Genomic DNA, 22345 nt, shown 5'->3' with positions numbered 1-22345 from the left:
ATCACTCAAAATCATCACTAAATCCTTCAGGCAATAACTACAGTTGTAACTCAAAAGGTGGCAAAATATGGTCAATAAATAAACCGTTTCACGAGCGTAAGAGTTTTGTTTGATTTAGACCGCAGAACATTGTCATAAATATATCATTTTTCCTCAACATTAGAGAAATGTTTTAGGACAAAAAAATCCTAAAATATGGACGCACACTTGGATGCATTAATTCGATTTATGTAAAATGTATGTTTAATACGAACTCAGCGATCTTGTTTTCGTGATGGAAATAAAGCTCCCAGAATTGAAATTTTAATAATTTGAATGTATAAAGGAGGATACGTCAATAAATGCCGCACAATTGTGTGAAAGAAAATCACTTTTTTCCATTTATCTTTTATGAAGACAAATTGAGTAGCATGGGACCAATCAGTTCGTGAACAAATTAAAATATAATCAAGAATTATTAGGACAGAGTAGGTTCCCTCCGAATAATGTAAATGAGTTAATTCAATACGCGGCACAAAACGCTGTTCAGAAAGCAATCATTCAACTTCAAACTTTATCCGGAACCATTTTAAAAGAGATAGAGGATGCCCTAATTTAATAACAAGCAGATTTCCATGAAGAAAAATGTACGAAATTAAAAATTTCGGATTTTCTGTGTCCATATATGTTTGTAAATGCAAAGAAAAATTTTAGATAATTTTGATGTAATTATTAGAACTAAGTTAAACCAATTATAGTAGCTGGTTGCATTAAATGAAAGAACACTTTCATTTTTAACGATCAGTTATAAACGAATGAAGGCAATTTTAAATGCCACCGAAACACTATAAATTTTGGCATCTTTTTGATTACTCGGTTTGCTATAATAATATAGGAGTAACATTTATTCCCACAACGCCAAAATCACTCAATACTACCATATAATTAATGCATTTTTGAACAGAGCTGACACAATCATACTTTCTTTTTGATTGAAATGGAAAAATAAATTATTTTAAACAAGAATAAAAAAGAAAGATGACATAGTAGTTACCTTCGAAAATAATTTTAATTTGACATGTAAGGGGTTTCTTGCAAAAATGGTGCATCTAACTGAAACTGAGCCCATAGAATTGTTAATGATTATTATTGCTTACGGTGATAAAAGACGAAGTTTGGGTCAAGTAGTAACACTTTTCAATGAAATGCATCCTGACCGAGAAACCATTCCTAAGTTGACGGTTTCAAGAACCTTACGAAGATTTAATGAAACTGGTGAAAGTGTTAAAGAACGTCCAAAACCTTGCAGGCCAAAAACTTCTACAAACGATGAAAATGCCCTTAATGTCCTTTTAGTCACAACAGAAAATCCCACAACATCAGTCCAACAATTAGCGCTGAATCACAATGTTAGTAGAAAATCAGTTGAAATGATAATGAATAAGGAAAAGTTTCACCCATACAAAATCCATTTGGTACAAGAGCTAAACGAAGATAATTTTAATAGTAGAGTTGAATTTACTGAAAGACGGAAATTTTATCAATAGGATTTTGTTTTCTGACAAATCTACGCTTTGTTTAAACGGTCATGTGAACAGACATAACTGCAGGTACTGGTCTGACAAAAATCCATACTGGATAGAGCAAATCGACATACAGCGTCCAAAAAAAACTGAATGTCTTGTGCGCTATTATTGTTGACCATGTAATTGGTAATTTTGTTATTAAAGAGAATTTAAATTCTGAGGGATACTTAAGGCTGTGGCTTGAACGTCTAGTGCCTAGAAAATTGTTTTCCAATTACCAAAATCCAGAGTTTCCAGCAGAAACTATTTGGTTTCAACAAGACGGTACTCGACCCATTTTGGACGTCAAGTCCGACAGTATTTGACACCGCTTGATTTTTTTTTGTGGGGCTATTTGAAGAATCGTGTTTATATCAAAAGATCGATTCACATTGAAGACTTTCAGGAACGCATACGTAACGAAACTGCTAGCATTCGTCCAGAAATTCTCATTAACTCATTATTTATTTTATTCAGCGTTTTTCTTACTGCCAGGAAGTAAATGGAGAGCATTTTGAACATCTTTTGTAGAAAACAGAAGTTTACTTTTGGTTTCGGGTGTTATTGGTTAGTGTGGTAAAAAATTTTTAAATTACAAATATTTACACAGCTATGGTGAATTTTTCCATCGAAAAATTGTTATACTTCATATTCTATGTTTCTTGTTAATTACTACCATTTTGTAATGTTATTTATTTGCATGTATTTGTATAATATTTTGACGTCTCTTGTTGTTTGACACTAGTGATTTTGTACAATGAGCACTAAACATTTTTATTATTAATTTAAAACACACCACTGACCCGGAAATGATAGGCATTTAGACAAGACTTCTATCACTACTGGTATTAAGACCAAATAATAATATGCATAGATTAAACTAATATTATGAGGGCCCACCATTGACCCGGAAATGACTGACATTCGGGCAAAACTTCTATCAGTACGGGTACTAAGATCAAGTAATGATGTACGTTGATTAGATAACAAAAGACTTTTGAGATCCTAGAACATACAAATTCGTCTGCTATTATTCTCTAATTTCACCCCATCCATCCCCAAAAACCTGGCGTAACTACCGATTATTTATTCGCGCATCATTTGAAAAGTGACCTACATATTTTCATCTATTGGTGCTAACCTATTCTGACTGACATGATTAGACTGTTCGAGAATCCTGCGAACACTATGACATGTTCTTAATAAAACAGGTTTTTGCTTTTTGACAATTATTGAATCATTTAAGTGTAAATATTCAAATTCTCAACTAAACTATCTGTTACTACACCTACATTGAAGATCACTAAAGATAGAATTAAAATTTTCTCAAAATTTAGCATTGTCTTCGTTTCTATTGATAACTGTAGATATACTTAATATTTTGAAATTTTGGTGTGGTATATTTGTATTATGTTGTGCGTGTTAGGCACCAGCAATGGTAATGCGAATACCTTCATATTTTTAATTTTAATATTATCGTAAGTATAAGAGCACTGTCCTGTTGTAAATATGTAGTTTTCTGTAAATAAGTTAGGTAGTTTTGAATAAATCAGTATTAAGCTTTATTGGCTTTTTACTCACTCTCCACAATTCTACCCCTGAATTGTTCACGCTGTATTAATTATTCCGTCGACGCTCACGCGGCTCGCTGGAGAACCGTATCGCCGATGAGAGTGACTCTGGCACAGTTGGCGCCCGAGCAACCGCCCCCGTGGCGTGAAGGTGTCATTTATGCCTCAACTACCGCCTAGTCAGCGATACTAGCCGATTAGAAAGGTGCCACTTACGTACCTACATCACATGTCCAAGAGATATCGGCGAAACTCAGCCGGTTCCTACCGCGACCTCCGAGCTTCGTCGCATCATTTATACAGACTGTTTTTAAAATACATCTAGAAGAAAATTGCTCACGGCTCTTGATAAGTATACTCCAAAAATAAAAAAGTTGTAATAAAAGTCTTCTAGTTTTTGAGAGAAATCAAATATTACTCAAAATTGGGGTTAAGGTGATCCAGTTGGAGAAACTTTAATGACAAATCAATGAAGACGATGGTAAAATTTTTGTTTTCTTTGAAAGCTTGATTGTGAGTCATATTTTTGACGAATAAAATTGAAATTTTTCCAAAAAAAATTGTAACTATACCACTGCTGAAGTGGTCGATATGGCCAAAGAGAACGCTCGTGAGGCTCAACCTTTATGTCATGCAACATTTTCATTGCGAGCACTCCCAGACCACAGAATATTCCGTTGGCTTTTCCAGCGGCTACGGGAAAATGGCAAATTTAGTACTGCCACTGTAGACCGTGGTTGTGAGAGGACAGAACGTGTGCTGGACGCTGAACCGATAATTTTGGACCTAGTTTAGGAAGAGCGTGGCAGCAGCGTCAGAAACTTAGCATACCGAATAGGTGTTTTGCCATTTGTTGTTTGGCCAACTCTAAACGAATAAAACCTTCACCCCTATCGTGTCGTCTTCAGTTCAAGCCTTGAAACTGGAAGATCTATTCTGAAGAGTGTGATTTTGTGAGTGGTTAGTTAAAAAAAAAATAGAGATGAACCACATTTTGTTGAAATAATCTTATCGACGGATCAAGCAAGGTGGGGTTTTCAAAGCCGATAATACTCACACCTGGTCGAATGAAAACCCCTAGGCGATTCATGAAACATCTATTCAGAACCGATTTATCGTTAATGTATGGGCAGGGCAGGAGTAATTTGTAACAATTAGTAGGTCACGTTCCACCACCTCAGTTGACAGCTGCAGCATATTTGAAATTTTTAAAGAGTACATTTAAAAGACATCTTGAATGATATGCCCTTTGCAACACGCCAAGATTTGTGGTATCTGTAGGACGGAATCCCAGCTCATTACGCTCGCAAAGTGTAGAGATGTTCAATCAGAGCTATCAGGGGAAGATGAATTGGAAAAAATAGCCCAGTGACGTGGATGCCTCGCTCTCCTGATCTTAACCCATGTGATATTTTTCTGCCACATAAAACAGTATTCCAAACTCCGGTCGATACAATTGAAAAATTGACGAACCGGATTAAAGTGGTTGCTGTACAAATAATGGCAAAGTCGGACGTGGTAAGCAGAACACAATAGTTTTTAATCAGGCGAGCTGAGGCCTATCTGGCAAACGGGAGACGCTAATTTGAAAATTGGGACCTATACGTAAAACCGACCATTTGCGTGCAACACTAGTGTCCAGGCTACAACAGGTTTTCCGCCATATTTGGCGTTCTTTTTCAGATTACCAACAGTGCCACCCCAGGCTAATTTGATGGAGCCGGATATCGAACATACCGATATTGTCCAACTACGTGAACGTCTCTCGGCAATCCAATCGCAGGCTATGGATAATATCGTAAAGAGGCAGAAATACGACAAGCAACGGTACAACTCAAAACATCGGGAGGTTTTGTTCCCATCAGAAAAAAAAGGAAAAAGCCCCAAATTAATGTGTAAATGGTTTGATCCTTACAAGGTTCTTCGAAAAGTCAGCGCAGTAAATTACGAGCTGGAAATGGGTACGAGACAAAAACCTAAAAGGAAATTGTGCACGTAGATCGGATCCTGCAAGATCATGATCAATGGATCTCCCCGGTGAAACAAAATTAAAGTACAGATTAATCATTAGTTACATATAGTAATAAGTTCATACCAATTAAAAAGTTAATATGATTTTAATTTTAGGATGTTGGCAACATGCTACATGGGAATGTTACACCTTGGACAAGCGGTGGAAATAAATACGGGCGTTTACTGACGAAACCTACCCAAGATCATCACATATGAAGCAATCATTCGCTTGATATAAACGACCAAGTGGAAAACGGGAGACAACACCGAAAATCACAGCAGCACTAGTTTGCTGGATTGTGGGGAGAACGACAGATCGTTAAATTGTCAGTTGGTAAAAGAAATAGAGAGGTTTTCAAATCTGTATGACGGGGAACGTTCTATGTTGAGGCAACTTATAGAGGAAGAGATAGGGAGAGAGCAAGATGTAAGAAGAAAAAGAGCGCTGGATTTTATCGCGAGTTTATCTGAGTGGTGCTGTTGTTTCGAAACACAGCATAAATTTAAAAAACTGGCAGCAAATGAGCAGCAGTTGGCCAAACAGGTTAATCAGCTACAATTGCGGCTTACCGAATATCTGAAAAGTATCGCTTAAGGATCACAGGCATTTAGAAGATATCAAAACGACACAGCGAACACGTGCCGTCAGATCGAATGAAGGATGCATTTAGCAGCAAAGGTGGTATCAGATTTAATGGTGAAAGTCTAGAACCAAATACGAGGGGAAGAGAGATTAGGCTTGACAGAGATTTATATTAATTATTTGAATTACCTGAATTGATTATTCTTCTCGGTGTAATTGAGGATAAATTAGTAATACTAAAATAATTTAATAAGGGAAATATTACAACAATATTAACATTAAGGAAAAACTTAATGCCTATTACAATAACAATTGATTGTACAATTGTTGTACGTCATGTTGATACCAGCAGTCCCTGTATTTGTATTTGAATTAGAAAAACTGGCTGCAGGTATGTCTACCGTGCAGTTATAAAAAAAATCGTGCTCTGGACCGCCGGAATAAACGGGAATGAAACTGAAGTTGATGAGAGTGAAAATGACCTTGACGGGAATGAAACTGCCTCATGGTTACGATTTGGTTTGACTTGATTTGTCGTAGATGAGCTTTGGGCAATTTCGGCGATTTTTTTTATCGAAGATCGAGTAGTCGATGTATCCTTGTGCTAGCTGGAGCATTTCTATCCCCCGTGTCGCTTTAACGATAAAAGGACCTTTTTGTGCCAAAATTGTTGCGGAAGTACAACGGAATCAGTGGCCTGTGTATTGGTCGGGGTTTTTTAATACAAGGAATTTCGCTATAGTCTTTGGGGTTTTGCTGATTTTATTTTGACCAATATTTTGTGTTATAGGTTTATGCCCACGAAAACAAATCAATAATTTTGGCATATCAGGAGTAGGCCTTTTGAAATGTCCTTTCGAATTATCTCAGTCCACAGAGTCCAACAAATTTTCGCGACGCCCCATTTTTGCTGGTTGGTATATTCACAATGATAAAATCGTCCTTAATTACAATGTCTTTCATCTTCATATTACATAACTCATCAGTGCGGCAAGCACCAGTCACTTCCATAACACAGATTACCTATGAAATGATTTGTAAATATAGATGAAAATTATTATAAGCAAAAAGTACGTTTTCTGATAAAAAAATATTTATCAAGAGCTTCAGTTAAAAATTAAGTGATTTCTTCTTGTGAAAACACAAAAGATTTTTTAGCCGAAAAGAAATCGCTTGAGAAATGTCGAGGATAAGTTTCGATCTTAATGTTTTCTTTTAGAAAAATTGTGGAATGCTGTTCTTGGAAATAGACCGTAAGCTGATTTTCAGATGTTGCTTCAATTTTTTTTCTAAGCACAAGTGTTTAAATTCTGAATATGCCTTCAGGCAAAGTTTTTGCTGTTCTTCCATGCTTAGTGCTGCCTGTTTTATTTCAGCAGGTGTACATAACGGTCTACTTTCCAACATTTTTCACAGAAAAAATTATTAACATAGGTTATTATTAGGGATGTACCGACTAGTGGCCGAGCGGTCGGATAAGCCGACTATTCGGCCGTTTTTCATCGTCGGCCGGCAGTCGGCGACTGGTCGGCTAAACAGCCGATCGGTCGGCTTTTTTTATTAAAATTAAAATAGTATATAATACAATTAAACCCGGTGTACAGAACCTCAATTAAATATTTAATTGCGATTTAATTTTTAACACGGCGTTAAAGTACCATGTGATCGACTTTACTACTACTTAAATTTATATTAAACCTGTTTTTTGTTCTAATATTGATATAATTTTGTTATATATGTATTTATAGTGTAAAGAATGTATTTAATTTAGGTTTTTTATTTTGTCCTGTTATTGGGGTTATACCTGTTGGGCAATAAAGGATTATTATTTTTGTTATTATTATCTACGCAGACGTCGCTAATGTCGTTGTTAAATGCGTGATCTTTATTTTTGTACTGAGTTACTACAAAAAAAGTAAATGTTAAAATTATCCAAACAAATTTAACACATTTTTTGGAAAACAAAGAAACTTTAGTTATTCCTTTCATTAAAATAAAACAAATTTTTAAGGTACTCAGAGAAATAGAAAAAAAACAAGCTGTCTGTCGCATTTATAAACCGGTTTTAGCAAAGCCGAACAGTCGGCCAACTAGTCAGTTTTTACTGGCCGAACAATCAGGTAGTCGGTTAGTCGGCCAGACCTACAATCGGTACATCCCTAATTATTATTAAAAACGGGAAATATGGAAGAAATTAAAACAAAAGTTTTGGACTTTTAAAATAACAGAAATCCAAAGCTTACTAAAATGACGTGAGTACACATTTTTATTGATGCACATTAGAAAAAACATTTTAAAAATTCCCAAGCCTCAAAGGGGCTACTAGTGGAAAAAATAGTATATTAACCACGTTTGTGAAGCCAATTCTAGACCTCGCGCTTTAGAACCCTCCACGCTGCGCGTCTCGGATTCTAATTTGCTCTCGGTCTAGAATGATTGTCTTCAGAACCTTGGTTAATGTAGTTACTATTATTAATCAAAACAGAAACTGGTAATAATCAAAATAACGTCTGTATATCCTCTTCAGAAAATTGATGACACCGCTTAAGATTTTATTGCCGAATAAATCCTATCAAAAATGTGTAAAAATATGATGAGTCTATATTTGTGATTTATCATTCCATTTATATTTTTTAGAATTTCTTATACAGGGTGATAAAAAAAATGAATGAGTCAATTTATTTTATTCATTATATCAGAAACTGCACAATACTTAGAAATTATATTTAGTTATAGTAAGCATGGTAAATTTGCAATCAAAATACATCTGTTTAATCACTCCAAAAAAGTCAGGAACGGCTTACTCCATTTTCCCAAAAATTCGAGAATGCAATACTGTTATCGTTAGTACTGCACTGCACCTATACAAAATGTATATATATATACATGCTTCTTTACATTTACTTGCACATTACATGCATATCTTTATTTTAACTTATGTGTTAAAAAGTACTCTAAAATTGGCATAATCAAATTTTATCATTTTTCCAAAAAGCTGCATTTGATTTATTGTACTTCAGGGGCGAGGGAAGTTCTGTAGAAATAACCTTCGAACAATTGTTTTAACTTATAGGGGTTACCATAAAAAAATAAAATTCACAAAATTATATTTTAATATTTTTTCAGAGAATCTGTAGTTGTTAACTTCAGGGCGAGAGAAGTGCTTAATAACTTTAGTCCACTCTTTTTTAATAATTGATATATTATGGTTAGCTTAACATTAACCTAGTGAAGTAAATAATGTTTTAAATTCGTGTTTTTTGCAAACAGTTCTTCATAATTAATTTAACAATTAGTTATGAAGAACTCGATTACTATACTTCCTTAGTTTACGCTCAGGAAGTAAGAAAAGCTGAAAGACTTGTTAGTCGATTATATTAACGCATTAAATTAATAATACTGTTTGTCTAAATTGACTAGAATTGTTTATATTTTAAATTAGGCAAAACTAGAATTTATGTTGAGCCATTTGATTCTAAGACAAATTTTTTTTTAGTCAAACTTAAAATTTATTAGATACTTAATAATAATTACAAAAAATGTTAAAAAATTGTTCATTTATATTATGAAACAACTCCAATTAACTGTTTTCCATTTTTGGCAATACTAAACAGAAAAATCTTTTTAGTAAATTATTTAAAATCTTCTAGGGTCTTTTTTCATACCCGCCATAAAACCAGACCCAATAAAATACCCTTATCGCTTATTGCTGCTCATAACTACTAGCGACTTTTCCTTAGACAAGAACAACATTCCATAAATCCCCCATTGAGGTAGTTTATTAGAGGATGCCGGAGTCGTATATTTGACATAACCTAACAATAGGTGGCCACTCTCGGCATCACCACAATGGACTAAATTAATTATCGGTAACAAACACTGCCACAGTCTAATAAATTTACTACAACAATGGACTTACGAGTATCGAAAAAGAATGTTGAACTGAACCCAGAATGAAACGTGCTTTGCGCTTAAAAATGCATTATACATAATTTCATCACCATCAACTAGGTAAATCCAGAACATCGGAATCAATTGCAGCAGAAGGAAAGAATAAAATAATTTCGAAGAAGGGAGGTATAAATCATTTTGATTAGGCAAGTTAAAGCCGAATTCTAAGGGCAGAAAAGACATAAAAATAAACAGGGAAAAAATAAGGGAGTGCGCTGTAGTTCACAATTCAAGTGAACTTTTTTGGTTGTGAGTACGGCTTGAAAGAAGTATCAATTAAGTTACTAAAAGTTACTTAATTTACATATTTGCGAGCCATAAATATATATTTAATTATGGAAGTTAAAGTTGTAAACTGAATTAAGGTTTTGTGGAAAGATTTTAGAAAATTTGATGGAAAGAAAATGTTTTAAAAATTTGCCAACGGTTATTTAGCAAGAATTTCCTTCGTCTCCGAAGTACATAAAAACAAATCCAAGTTCTTTATGTACTATATAACTCCAATAAATTAAAAAAATATAATATCAGTCACAGCGTAAGAAAAAAATTACCCATGAGTCTAGGTTCCGCTTATATTGTTATAAACTCTTATTATAAAATTTGATTTTTTTTTGCGAAAATCTAGATGTCTGCGGTAAACAGTTAAGGCGATTTTATAAACCAGAAGTACAGAAATATATTAAGGGGACTCGCTAGACGAGGTAAAACATTTTTTTGGTTTTTCGTATGAAAAAATGATATTAATATAGATGTATCATACATCAAACTGCAGCTTTTTTCATATTCTAGACCGCAGAGACCAGTTCAATCAATTAAAAACATATGGCTGAGAAATATCGAAAAAAAAACAGGATTGTATGTTTTCTTTTCAAGTTTTTTGAGTCATAACCATCTTAGAATCGATCGAAAATTCTCACATTGACAAAGCATCACTTTTTACAGGCCGCAGAGTCATTAAATATTTGTTAGTGGTACAATTTATTTAAATAATAATGTATTTATTAAAATCAAAATATACCACAAATTAATGCAAAATATGTCGAATAATTGTAACAGCAATATCAGAGGAAAATTAATGATACGTATATTGCTTAACAAAAACTAACAATTATTGAAAAAATAATGGATATCAATTCCACAGAATTTGAGCCGTTAGTTCAGGACTTTGCCGATAGGAGCGCCACTACAATTTATGGAAGCGACTTTCCATTTATTGAAAAAAATCGTAATCGTAAAATTTTACTAGGTACGGTTGTAATGTTGGAACTTTACAGTACTTAGCTTAGACTCAGAAAGTACAAATATGCATCGCTGGTACTTACTTAATTGTGCTGATATATATGTTTTCATCAGTTCTTTTATTTTTTATTAAAGTAATAACGTTTCGAAAAAACAAATAAATAACAATCATAGGGTAAGTTTAACATAGGTAGTACTTCAAGGAATAGGTAAACAGATGAGAATTGAGTCGTCTTAGGGGGTAATTTTAAGTTGGCCACGTTGCGCCAACGCAACTCACTGTGAAACGCAACTTCGTAGTGCTGATTTGGGAATCAAATGCTGGTTGCTAGGGGTGATGGAGTAAACAAGCACACTTGTTTCGAATTTTTCATTGCAATTTGCAGCATCGAGTTGCGGGACCTCTAGTGGGTAGCGCAAGTTATCTCGAAAAATGGCGGTCCTCTGTCAAGTTTTATCAGGTGTTGCTGTTAGTTTATTCGAAAATTCTACTGAAGGTGAGGATGAAACTAGGAAAAATTACCGAAAGAGCTAAGGTGTCGTTGTTGCACCCTTGTTGCATTAATGGAATTTTTGAACTTGAAAATGCACCAGAACTGTGAGCGCAAATCAGTTGCGCAAAGTGGTGAGTTGCGCTGACGCAAAGTGGTCAACTTGAAATTACCCCGTCACTTATTAGTGACACAAGATTTGAAAAATTTAGTACATCTGTAGTCAAGTAAAATTCCTCATATATAAAGTGTATCCACAAATGATTCTCGTGTCAAGGGCGGTTTAGAAATGTCAAAAAATGTGCCTTCCTCTTGTACTAAGGGAGTTAAATAATTAACAAATGACACTCTAGAGCTAACCTTGATACCAGAATCATTTACGACCACGTTGTATATTTAAAAACATTCTGAAAATACTAGGGGTTTGAACTAGCAAAAGTTATGAAAAGACGTTAATAACCGATTAAATAATTGTGATGTCTAAAACAAAGGATTTTTTATCAATCGGACGATGTGGATCATGAAGTTGCAATAGCTTTGCTAATTTTTACTTTCCCAGTATAAGCTAAAATGTTTTGTAATAGGGTCCATCCAACGAATGGCTAGCTTCAACTTTTCTGGACGTGTCATGAGCCCTGTCTGCCAATGCCGTCTATTGTCTGCCGTCGATCCAAATTTATATTAGAGAGATGATCTCCGAAACCACTGAACTGATGTCAAGTTTAAGATATACAGGGTGTTATTGAAAGGTACGTACAACAAAATTTACAGTTCTTCGCGAGGTCTAAGAAATCTGAAAAACTTATTTTGTGTTATCAAAATTATAAGGGGAAAATTAACCCTTATCCAACCTTTTTAGACGCTACTGAAAGATAAATAGGTAAAGTTAATCTATTTTAATAAACCCTAGCAACTGTAACAATAAAACTTTTGTCAAAACTAAATGTTACTATAGAAACGAGAGATGATGTTTTTATCAGAGGCGTACAACGAATTTGGACATAAATTTTAATAATTTTTATCTCTAAAAGGAGAACACTTTTACCTGAACTTTTTTTAACTTTTAGCACCCATACTTCGAGACCAATTGCCGATTTTATTTTGTACGTACCTTTTAATAACACGCTGTATGTTGTGAATAGCGTGTAGATGGTCAAATGCTGACCAAAAATTTTCTAATCACCTCCACTAACAAAATGATCTCATCTCAAAGTTTGTACATTAATATGATTTAAAAGACATGCCACCCTCCACTTTCCAACGCTCGACCTTAGATTGCAACGTGGGTGGGTGCTTTACAAATTGAGCCAGTCTAACTGTAACACGATTGCGTACAGTCGAGGCCATTAATAATGACCGCCTCCCGGTCCTAGCAATGGACTGCCGAAAGTACCAGAGCGGTTTGAGAAAGGCAAGTTGGTTTACAACTGCAAACACGGACCTGCATTTCTCAAAATTCAGCTTTCTCTAAGGGCTCGACTGTACTCAACCGTGTTACAGCTAGAGTGGCTCAGTTTGTAAAGCATCCGCGTTGCAATCTAAGGTCGTGCATTGGAAGGTGGAGGGTGGCATGTCATTTAAATCATATTAATGTACAAATTTTGAGATGTGATCATTTTGTTAGTGGAGGTGATTAGAAAAATTTTGGTCAGCATTTGACCATCTATACGCTATTCACAACATACATCTTAAACTTGAGTTCAGTGGTTTTAAAGAAGAGGGCGGATAAAACAATGAATAAACCTAATAATAATAAACAAAATCAAGGTAGATCCGTGAACCAAGAACAGAGCACTATATTATTCCATGCAATTTTGGTAATATTAATTGTTCAGTATAATGAGCGAATGTCATCACATTGTTGGTGGAGGTGATTAGTTAATTTTAGTTAGCGTGGTAACATTTTTGATCACTCGGTGCGCTATAATAGGGTAAATGTGTACAAGAGTACGCACTTAGTGTAAAATTGTCAACAACTTTTTAATTTTTTTGGATAGACAAATTTTATGATATAGGTTCGTTATATACATGTTTAGAGATCAGATATATTTAATTGTACGTCCCAACACCACTATATTTTAAGAGCAATTTCAATTTTTGTCAAGATGTGTAAATGCGCACTCTTAGACAGTTCATTGCACAAGAGTGCGCATTTGAACGCTTATGAGTACGCATTACATTTTATGAAAAAATATTTGTTTCTAAGGTGAAAATAAATGGGAATAAGTGACTACAGACTACACATAAAACGGGAGACCTATTTCTTCGTACTCTAGGGGTCTTGAAAAGACGAGAAAACGTAAAAATAGAGAGTCGGTCGACAGACTCGATTACAACACGCTCAGGAAGTAAAAATAAAAAAAAGGCCACCATAACCACCACCACACAACTTGAGAAGCAGTACAAAGTAGTAGAGTTAAATAATTCATTATCGTATGATATGTATCTCCAAGACTATTAGACTACGTATTGCAAGCAATGCGCACTCTTATACAATACCTCGCTGCGCACTCTTGTACATTTGTACATAACCTAATGTTTTCAAAGTTAAAAGCTTTTGATGGATAGAAAGTATAAAACTGTTAGTGTATAACGAGACCTTAAAAGTTACAGGTAATGAAAATTATTACTGTAAAATAAAAGAACTGGTACGTACCTTACAAAAAACTAAAACTATGAGCGGTAAAAATTACATCCACACAACGTGTGAACATAAAATCGTCAGTACGACCAAACGATAAACTATATTCAGGTCACTTTTGCACCTTTATCTCAGGTTTAGCATTAAATTCTAAATGGTATAACTTCATCTTACCCAGATGGCACTAATAAGCAGAAATCATCAGTGCGTACTCTTATACATATGCGCACTCTTGTACACATTTACCCTACAACCTGTTATTGAATTGAATGCAAAAAAATAACAGGTGGTAGAACTCATCAATTTATGAAACTTTGCTATATAACATTTTTTTGAAAACTCTTTTTTTGGCCTTTTCCACCTTCGTTTTGACGAACCGTTCAGTGTATCAAAATAATTTCACTCGAGGTATTTTGAGAGTGGCATGCAAATTCGGACATTACTTCCTGGTAGAATTTAGTTGTCCATTTGCGCACAGTGAATTTTTTTGTGATGGTTTTCCAAGAAAAGTTTAGTCAATGGGGATAGAAGTTATTGCTATATAAAAATTTTAATTTCTACAGATACAAACAATTTAAATCAACGGGTGGAATATGTTATTCCTATGTAAACAAGAACCGTAAAGTGAAGTTATATACTGTGCGCGATATTAATCCAATGTTTTCTAAAATATGTGGTGTGCATGGTCACGAAAATATTGGTGTAAATATATATGTTGAATCGGCAAAAAGTTAGTAATGGGGTGAAACGGAAAGCTGCAGAGGGTTTGTCCGAGAAACCATTTAAATTAATCAACTGTGAGGTTAATGAACAGGAAAATGTTCTAGATATTCTGAATAATAGAGATATTAAATACATAAGAAACGTAATTAGTACAACAAAGCTTCAAACACTATCGAAATTGTCCCATTCAGCAGAAGAAGTGCACGATTTTTTTGAAAGAAATGAAGAATTCTTTAGCTGTCAACAACAAAATATTTAGCGTTGTCGTATTTTCAACACAAGCGAATTCAAAATTTTTATGTGAACAAGAATAAATGTATGCAGATGGTACATTTGCATACTGCCGTAAGCATTTTTGCAGTTATTTACTGTTCACGCTTATAAAAATTATCACTACATTCCTCCTGTCTTCTATACAAACTTATGAGAAAATGTTCGAACTGATTTTGCGAAAATGTGAATGACTTGGTTACTGTTTTATTCCAATAAGGATTGTTGCAGATTTTGAAACGGTTATTCATTTAGGCATGAGAAAAATGTCTCCTGCTATCAATATTATTGGATCTCGTTTTCATTTATCGCAAGCATGGTAAGAATCTGTAACAATTAATGTTCAATTGTTTTTAATTGTTTGCGATTTGTGACAGGTGGCGTAAAATTCAGCAACTGGAATTAACAACTGAATATAAACACTCCCCATTGGAAAATGATTGGGACATATTTCTGGGCTAACAAGTTGATGAATTGTTTGTCATTGAACTTATGGAGGATTAACCGTAAGTTGGCTGTCAAATGTGGGCAGCTAACTAACACTGCTTGTATGTCGCGCACTACTAACGCGTGTGAATCTTTTCATTCAGGATTCAATACATATTGCTCTTCTCCTCATCATAATATTTACGTATTTGTAGCAGCATTAAAATCCATGTAAATAGATACATACGGGAAACTAAATAGTACGGAGAGCAATCGTATGGTAAAGTCAGACAACGACAGAACTTCATATAACAAAAAATTGTAGAGTATAATGTAAATCGTATTTCTAGATATGATTTTGTTAAATGTATCTCATATAAATATAACAGTATTTTGTTATAATTTGTAACTGCATACTAACATTGTTTGAATAAACAGTTATTAAATTAATTTTTATTTATTTTCCTAATGAAAAAAATGAATTTAATATGTTCCAGTATAAATCAGTTTCGTTAGAGTCGGGTAGATATCTGCCGAACCGGAGTTAGTGCCATGCGTAAAGGCATAAGATGACCACGGACCGGAGTTAAGGCGCAAGATTAGTAAACGTCTAACTTGCACCGGAGTTAAGGTTTTCCGCTTTATACAAAAAATATAACCCATTAATTTATTGGTCCTAAATTTAGAACCTTACAAAAAATGTGCATCGGCCATTGTCTAGAAGCAACTTTAGCAAAATAAAGACACACCATTTGGTCCACTACAACATATTTCGTCTTATTGTAAAAGCTAAGTGTTTCAGGAAGCTTTTTTCCATCCATAGTAACATCCACTGATTGATCTAACTATGTCAACAGAAGTACATACATCTTTATGACTCTATCTTTAATAAGTATGTCGTAAGTGTTGTATTCGCGTCGTTCTGAAATATGTGGGTAGAATGCATTTGCAATGGTCTATTTTCATATTTTACGCTCAGAGGAACTTCTTTCCTGTTGCGATTCAAAGTACCCATAAGACTTGTCGACTTCTTTTGAAATGTGTTGGCCAATTTCAACGAAGTGAGGTAATTATTAGTCGTATCATTCTTGCTCTTTCCCAGTTAGTTTTCCATTAGCCGCAAAACAACTTGTTCGCCAACACTTTGGTCTTTATTTCTTAGATGATTACTTGATCAGTACCAGTATAGGGGTAACCATTCACAATATATTTTGATTCTACGCAGACCGCGAGACAGAATTATATGCCAAACGTATCCAACTTATTTGCTATGTACTGCGTAAACGAGCACCTAGCCTTAGAAGGCAGCAGTGCTTCGTAATGAGGTAATTCCAGGTTTTTAACAAGCAGCACTATTCTCTATAACTCCATTCCACACCGCAGAAGCCAGAGCAAATTTGTCGGTTTTAATCGTTCAGATCTTGTTATTAGTTTCACGTTAAGTGCTAGATGTCTTACAGTTTCCTTGAATTTATTATGTGACATGGTCTGCCTAAAAAACCGAGGACCCCTATTGTGGACCACAAAGAGTTGGTTGGGAATTTTTTTGCACTGTACACTCCTCCTGCGTAGTCCATTGGTTATTTGTCAGCTAACGAACGTGCTTCTCAATCATGCATTTTTGTACATGACGCAACACACTCGCGTTGATTACCATAAAAACAACTTGGGGTCAATCTGCCTCCTTCGGATTTCTACAGTAGTTGTGTTGTTATTGTGGAAATAACTCAACAGGCTAAGCCCAGTTAATAAGTTAAATTAGACATTGTAAAATTAACAATTAAATATACATGTTATGTTACAAATTAAACCAGTTAATTTCATTTAACAGTAATTTATTGTGGCAAATAAGACTTTGCATTAAAATATTAAAATTTATGAAAAATATAAAATTATAACTATAACAAATAAAAAATTTACAATATTTTCAAATAGCAAAAGTGGCCAAATTTTCTTTCTAGTGATATATTATACAATGGATAAATATAATACTATACATAATTATGTTTCTCCTACTCATTGTATAAACCTTTTAGTAGAATTAATTAATTTCAGCAAATATCATTGATTAATTATTATTTCAGAACTAAAAACTCGAAACTGTATGTACAATTTACAGTACACGTTATAAATTCAAGTCTGTTTAGCATAAACCGACATAATGGGTATTCGACCATATATTAATAGTAACCCCAAAAATGTCAAATTAATTGGAAATCTCAAAATGATATTAAATAAGCAGGGCAATTACATGGAATAAGTTACTGAATTTTATTTTTACCACTGAAAGTTCATTTGAGTTATTCTTATGCACAATACAATGCTGTGCATAATTCGTATCACCCAGGTAAGTTTTTGGATTTTCTAATAGAAATATATAGGGGAACGCGGCGCAAAAAGGTCATAGCCGGCAAAGTGAACAGTTGCTTAATTAAAGATATCTTCTTGAAAAATTTTTTTTTTTAAATTACAAATACATACATGATTTTTTGTCGCTAGATATCGCTAACAAAAATTTTTAAATGTTGCACACAATGTTCTGTTGTGCGTGTGCCTGTTGGTGGTCTCAAAACGGTAAGTTTTTATGTACTTTGTGTAAGCTTCAGCTAAGATGATACTGTATATTTATGATACTACATTATCTCATATTATAGCCCTGACATTATTTTATTGATATATTGTAAAATTTAACTGTATACGTTCATGTTTCAAGGAATATAACCTGAAATATCTTTGAAGTACATTTGGGGGCAAACTGGACCCTCGTATTATGGGGCACACTGAACCAGTTGTCCGCTTTGCGGGAAGACGATGCTGCATGCATTTAATGTAGTTCTCTGTTTAGCGACTCTAAGGCTAAAGAAAAATGGGTCCAGTGCATAAAATGTAAAAATTGGGCTCATGAAGATTGCTCGGGGTTTAACAAAAAAATGAAAAATTTTATTTGTGATATTTGTGCCTAAAAACCTATCAATTGTTTATATTTTTTGTTTGTATTTTATAGAAGATATGTCATTGAGTTTTTATTGAATTTTGAAATAAAGTGTTTTATATTTTTTCAAAATCTATTTTATTTTGTACTTATTTTTATGATTTTCTATTAATATGTCCACTTTACCCAATCAGGCGGACCACTTTACCCACCCTATAGGGGTAAAGTGGACCAAATTCACGGTTGAAGTAAATTGTAAATAAATAAGAAAATATTTAACAATTGACGTTTTTAGTTCTTTATAATAGTTATAGCTGAATGTTTGATGAATCAGCATAAAGGGCTAAATCGTTGATACATATAGTGCATATAAAAGTTTATTTGCCCATTTTTCCATATCTATGTTCACTTTACCCCCCCTTCCCCTAATATGTACAGTTTTTGAATATTATTCAAGTAGAATCAAGCTCATAGAGTGTAAATTAAAAATAAAATTTATTTAAAAAAAACGCTTCAAGTTATGTGAATTAAATATTTAAGTGAAAGAAAACAAAATTCACTTCATTTGGGTATACACAGGTGCCTAAGGCTGTGTAGCCACCTGTATGTATTCTGGTTAATGTAAAAACCTACTATGTGACAATGACATTCACACAGAGCTGATTGTTTCCATTTTCCACAACAACCAACAGCAATTTTATTAGAAACTAATCTTCGACCCTGAACATAGCGATACGCATCCACTTCCATACAATTTTATAGGTCTCGGAAAGATAGCACATTTACGAGGATCGGATGTTTGTTTGATACCCGTTGTCTCGTGGAATTGTAAAACGAAAAGTTAAATGCAAATCAGAACCTATTCTATTACGCCATCAGGAACCCAATTTTTAATTTTCTCTATTTTACTCACCTTTGAGAGAAGCAGTTCCGTAGAAGAGGTAGATCAATAAAAAGCACCACATTGTTTATTAACCCTTTAATCAAGTTGCATCACTGACATATTTATTACTGAGTCATAAAATAGTTTTAACTCTGATCACTGTAGCTTACATTTCCAATTTATCTCTCATAAAATATGTATTTATTGCTCGATTTAAAAAAGCTCCCGATTCCAATTCACCCTGCAATAAAATCAACCTGAACGAGAAGTTTCATAAAAGTTTGCCGTTTAAAAATGAATATTTGTAGGGGAGTGGAGCTGTTCTCTGTGATTTGAATGGATGGCTATAGCTGCATTTAATATTACGGGACACTACGTTGAAATTGTATGCCTTGTAGACAGTTTAGAGAAACTCAACCCCCACCCAGAGGGGTGTGTAAATTTCTTTCAAAGTGAATTAGTATGTAGACTACATATAGTATATATTTTACGTTTTCAACATACCCTTATCAACTATGTATATAACTTTAATCGTAAGGGGCTGTTTAAACAAAAATTATTTTGTTTTTACTAACGAAATTTTGCAAAGACATTTAGTGTCCTTATTCCGTTCTTTTGAAAAAAATCGTATAAAAAGAAACTGAAAGGCTGTAACTATATTTCTCACAAATTATATTTGTGTGATTGTTTTCATCTTGATGTATAGACTTTTCGATAAAAATATGTCACTTAAGATATATTTAAAATATTCATGTATTCAGTCATATGCTATTAAACTAATTTAACCTTTCGAAAATATGAAAGAAAGCTTTGACATAATCCATCATCTGAAAGTAATGGACTTACTACATACTGTTTTATTCTTCATAGGGTTTTTCTTGTTTGATAATTTTTATATAGGTGTATTATTTTGAAATATTTATTTGCTGATGCCCAACTAACCAAATTTTTTTGCACCTATATCAAAATCATGTCATATTCATTATTGCCGAACATAATTATAACTGTTGTATTGATTGCTTGCCCATGTTTAAGGTGTAGGCATAACAATAAAAAGAAAACAAAATATTGTTTGTAAAAAAAAATATTTATGTTGTACAAACGTAATAGCAAGATAAAATATATAATTAAATTAGAATGATCTGTTTTAGACAGTTGTTGCTTTAAATGCTTCTACAGTTCCATTATTACAAGTACGTTTTGAAAGCTACAAAGCGATATTTTTGGCATATGATGGTCAATATATTACATGCAGAAACATACACACTATTTGATTAAAAACAAACTCATGCCTTTTGGTGGACATATAGCATCTAGTTAGTCGGATAATAGTTACTTTTTCAATTTAAAGGCGCCTTAATTACACTACGCCTTTTCATAATGATTTTTTTATTATTTTTATTATACAATAAACTAAATCAGCTTCAAATTCAACAGTATGTCACACACAAATATTATTCACGACCTTCAAATTTTTTTGCAAACACGAAATTTTGACAAACAATACGATGAAAATTTAATTTGTCGTTTGTAAAAATCAAATATTTTCTTTTTCTACATGTTAAAGTTAGGATGTTATTTATAATTGAGGATACATTGTGAAAATTTAAAAAAGGATATAATTTTACAAAAATTTAGGTACACTGTATTACATTTCGGGTAAATCTAAAATGAAACGTGAACGATTTCCTAATTAGCTATTAATGTCTCGTGTTAAGTCCATTAACAACTTTTGGTAACATGCAAACTTGTTTCCGCAATTTTATGAATCAAAATTTTGTGATTTCTAAATATTTGTAAAATATCAAAGGACCATACATTTTTCAGTCCAACAACGGATCTTTTAACAAAGACAATCATTCATCATTCATAAAATATATGATATTTTTTATTGATTCTTAGTCAAGTAAATTTGAATTAGACTGTAGTTTCTTTTGAAAACATACTAAACAGTAAAATTATAAACCGAAAAATAATTTTGGTCTCATTTTTGTCATATAATGTTTCCAAAGAATGTTTCAATATTCCTTTTTGATTCATGGTATATTCAAAATGTTTGCACCTGCAAAAATTTCAAACTTGATATACAAAAAAATAGGTACTTTTTTATTTGTACATTAAAGTAAATGAATCCCTTAAAGTCTCTTACTGTTTGTGTCACTATTTAAATCATTTTTCATAAAAGTGCATCAGCAAACGTATAAACATAATAAACAGCTTTTTTATAATTATCTCGTAACTTTTACCCCGCGCGCACTTAATTTTAATTTACAGGTTTATTCTTCCATATTTTCGCATCTGTCACTTTCTTTCTCGTCCCGATCGCGGTGCGTTCACGTTGCGCACGTACACAACAGCTTCACGTAAAGCGTTGACGTCCGACGCAGCACTGACCGCGATCGTCGGCGTCGGGATGCTTAGACAGACGCCCATGCGCCGAAATCTTTGTTCCATATCGGAACAAGACGGTGCGAGATGGCACACGGTTCGACTGACGGCAAATAACCCCAAACCCTTTTGCTTGCCTCCGACACTGTCTGTTCTTTTTAAATCTGATATTCCCCTGGCGTAGCGAATCGCTGATATTTAGTGAAACAGGAGCGACAGACTTATCGGGAAAAGGCGATGGGCTTTGAAAGGAATGGATTTATGCAAGAAGGAAAGGTAAAAGGAACTTGGGGAATTTAAAAAACAAAATTATTTTTAGAGATTACTGTGAATAATGAATGGGCTGTTGTTTTAATATAGGCATTTCATGATGATTGTATTAATGATAGAGTACTATTTTAGCAACATACATATAGAGTTCCCTCCGTTACGTATAATATTGTGCTTTCGGTGAATTGTGATATAGATTTTTGCTTTTTGCAGCTAGAATATAATACTTGAAATGTGTTTTACATTATTTTTAAGTTGTTGCAAAAAACGTTTAAAAGAAGAACAATAATTCTTACAAAATCTTTCACTTAAATGTAAATGACAAATTTTATTAGATGTTTACACTTTTTATTAAGATACATTTGCTTCTTGTTCTCGAATAACCGATAAAAAAATTAATTGTGATTTACTGTGAGAAGC

The 22345-nt window shown here is 33.5% G+C and overlaps 1 protein-coding gene across 7 annotated transcripts in view; it reads right to left on the bottom strand.

Moving 5' to 3' along the window:
- Nucleotides 1-21642, bottom strand: part of LOC135129139 (lachesin-like) — a 252154-nt gene extending 230512 nt beyond the window's left edge. For 3 of the 7 annotated variants that reach the window (XM_064056223.1, XM_064056229.1, XM_064056230.1), the window contains exons 1-2: nucleotides 21417-21642; nucleotides 19298-19508 (exon numbers count right to left, since the gene is read on the bottom strand). In XM_064056223.1, the coding sequence (XP_063912293.1) occupies nucleotides 19298-19349 (52 nt within the window). In that variant the 5' untranslated portion in view covers nucleotides 19350-19508; nucleotides 21417-21642. Of the gene's footprint in view, nucleotides 1-19297; nucleotides 19525-21369 lie in introns of all 7 variants that reach the window. The other 4 variants (XM_064056226.1, XM_064056224.1, XM_064056227.1 and 1 more) reach the window with 4 other exon arrangements.
- Nucleotides 21643-22345: the final 703 nt, after the last annotated feature.

The sequence above is a fragment of the Zophobas morio genome, unplaced genomic scaffold (genome assembly GCF_036711695.1).
Source record: "Zophobas morio isolate AGI-343-1 ecotype UQ-CSIRO unplaced genomic scaffold, CSIRO_AGI_Zmor_V1 ptg000014l, whole genome shotgun sequence".
Classification (NCBI taxonomy): Eukaryota; Metazoa; Arthropoda; class Insecta; order Coleoptera; family Tenebrionidae; genus Zophobas; species Zophobas morio.
This window is presented reverse-complemented; position numbering and strand designations above follow the sequence as displayed.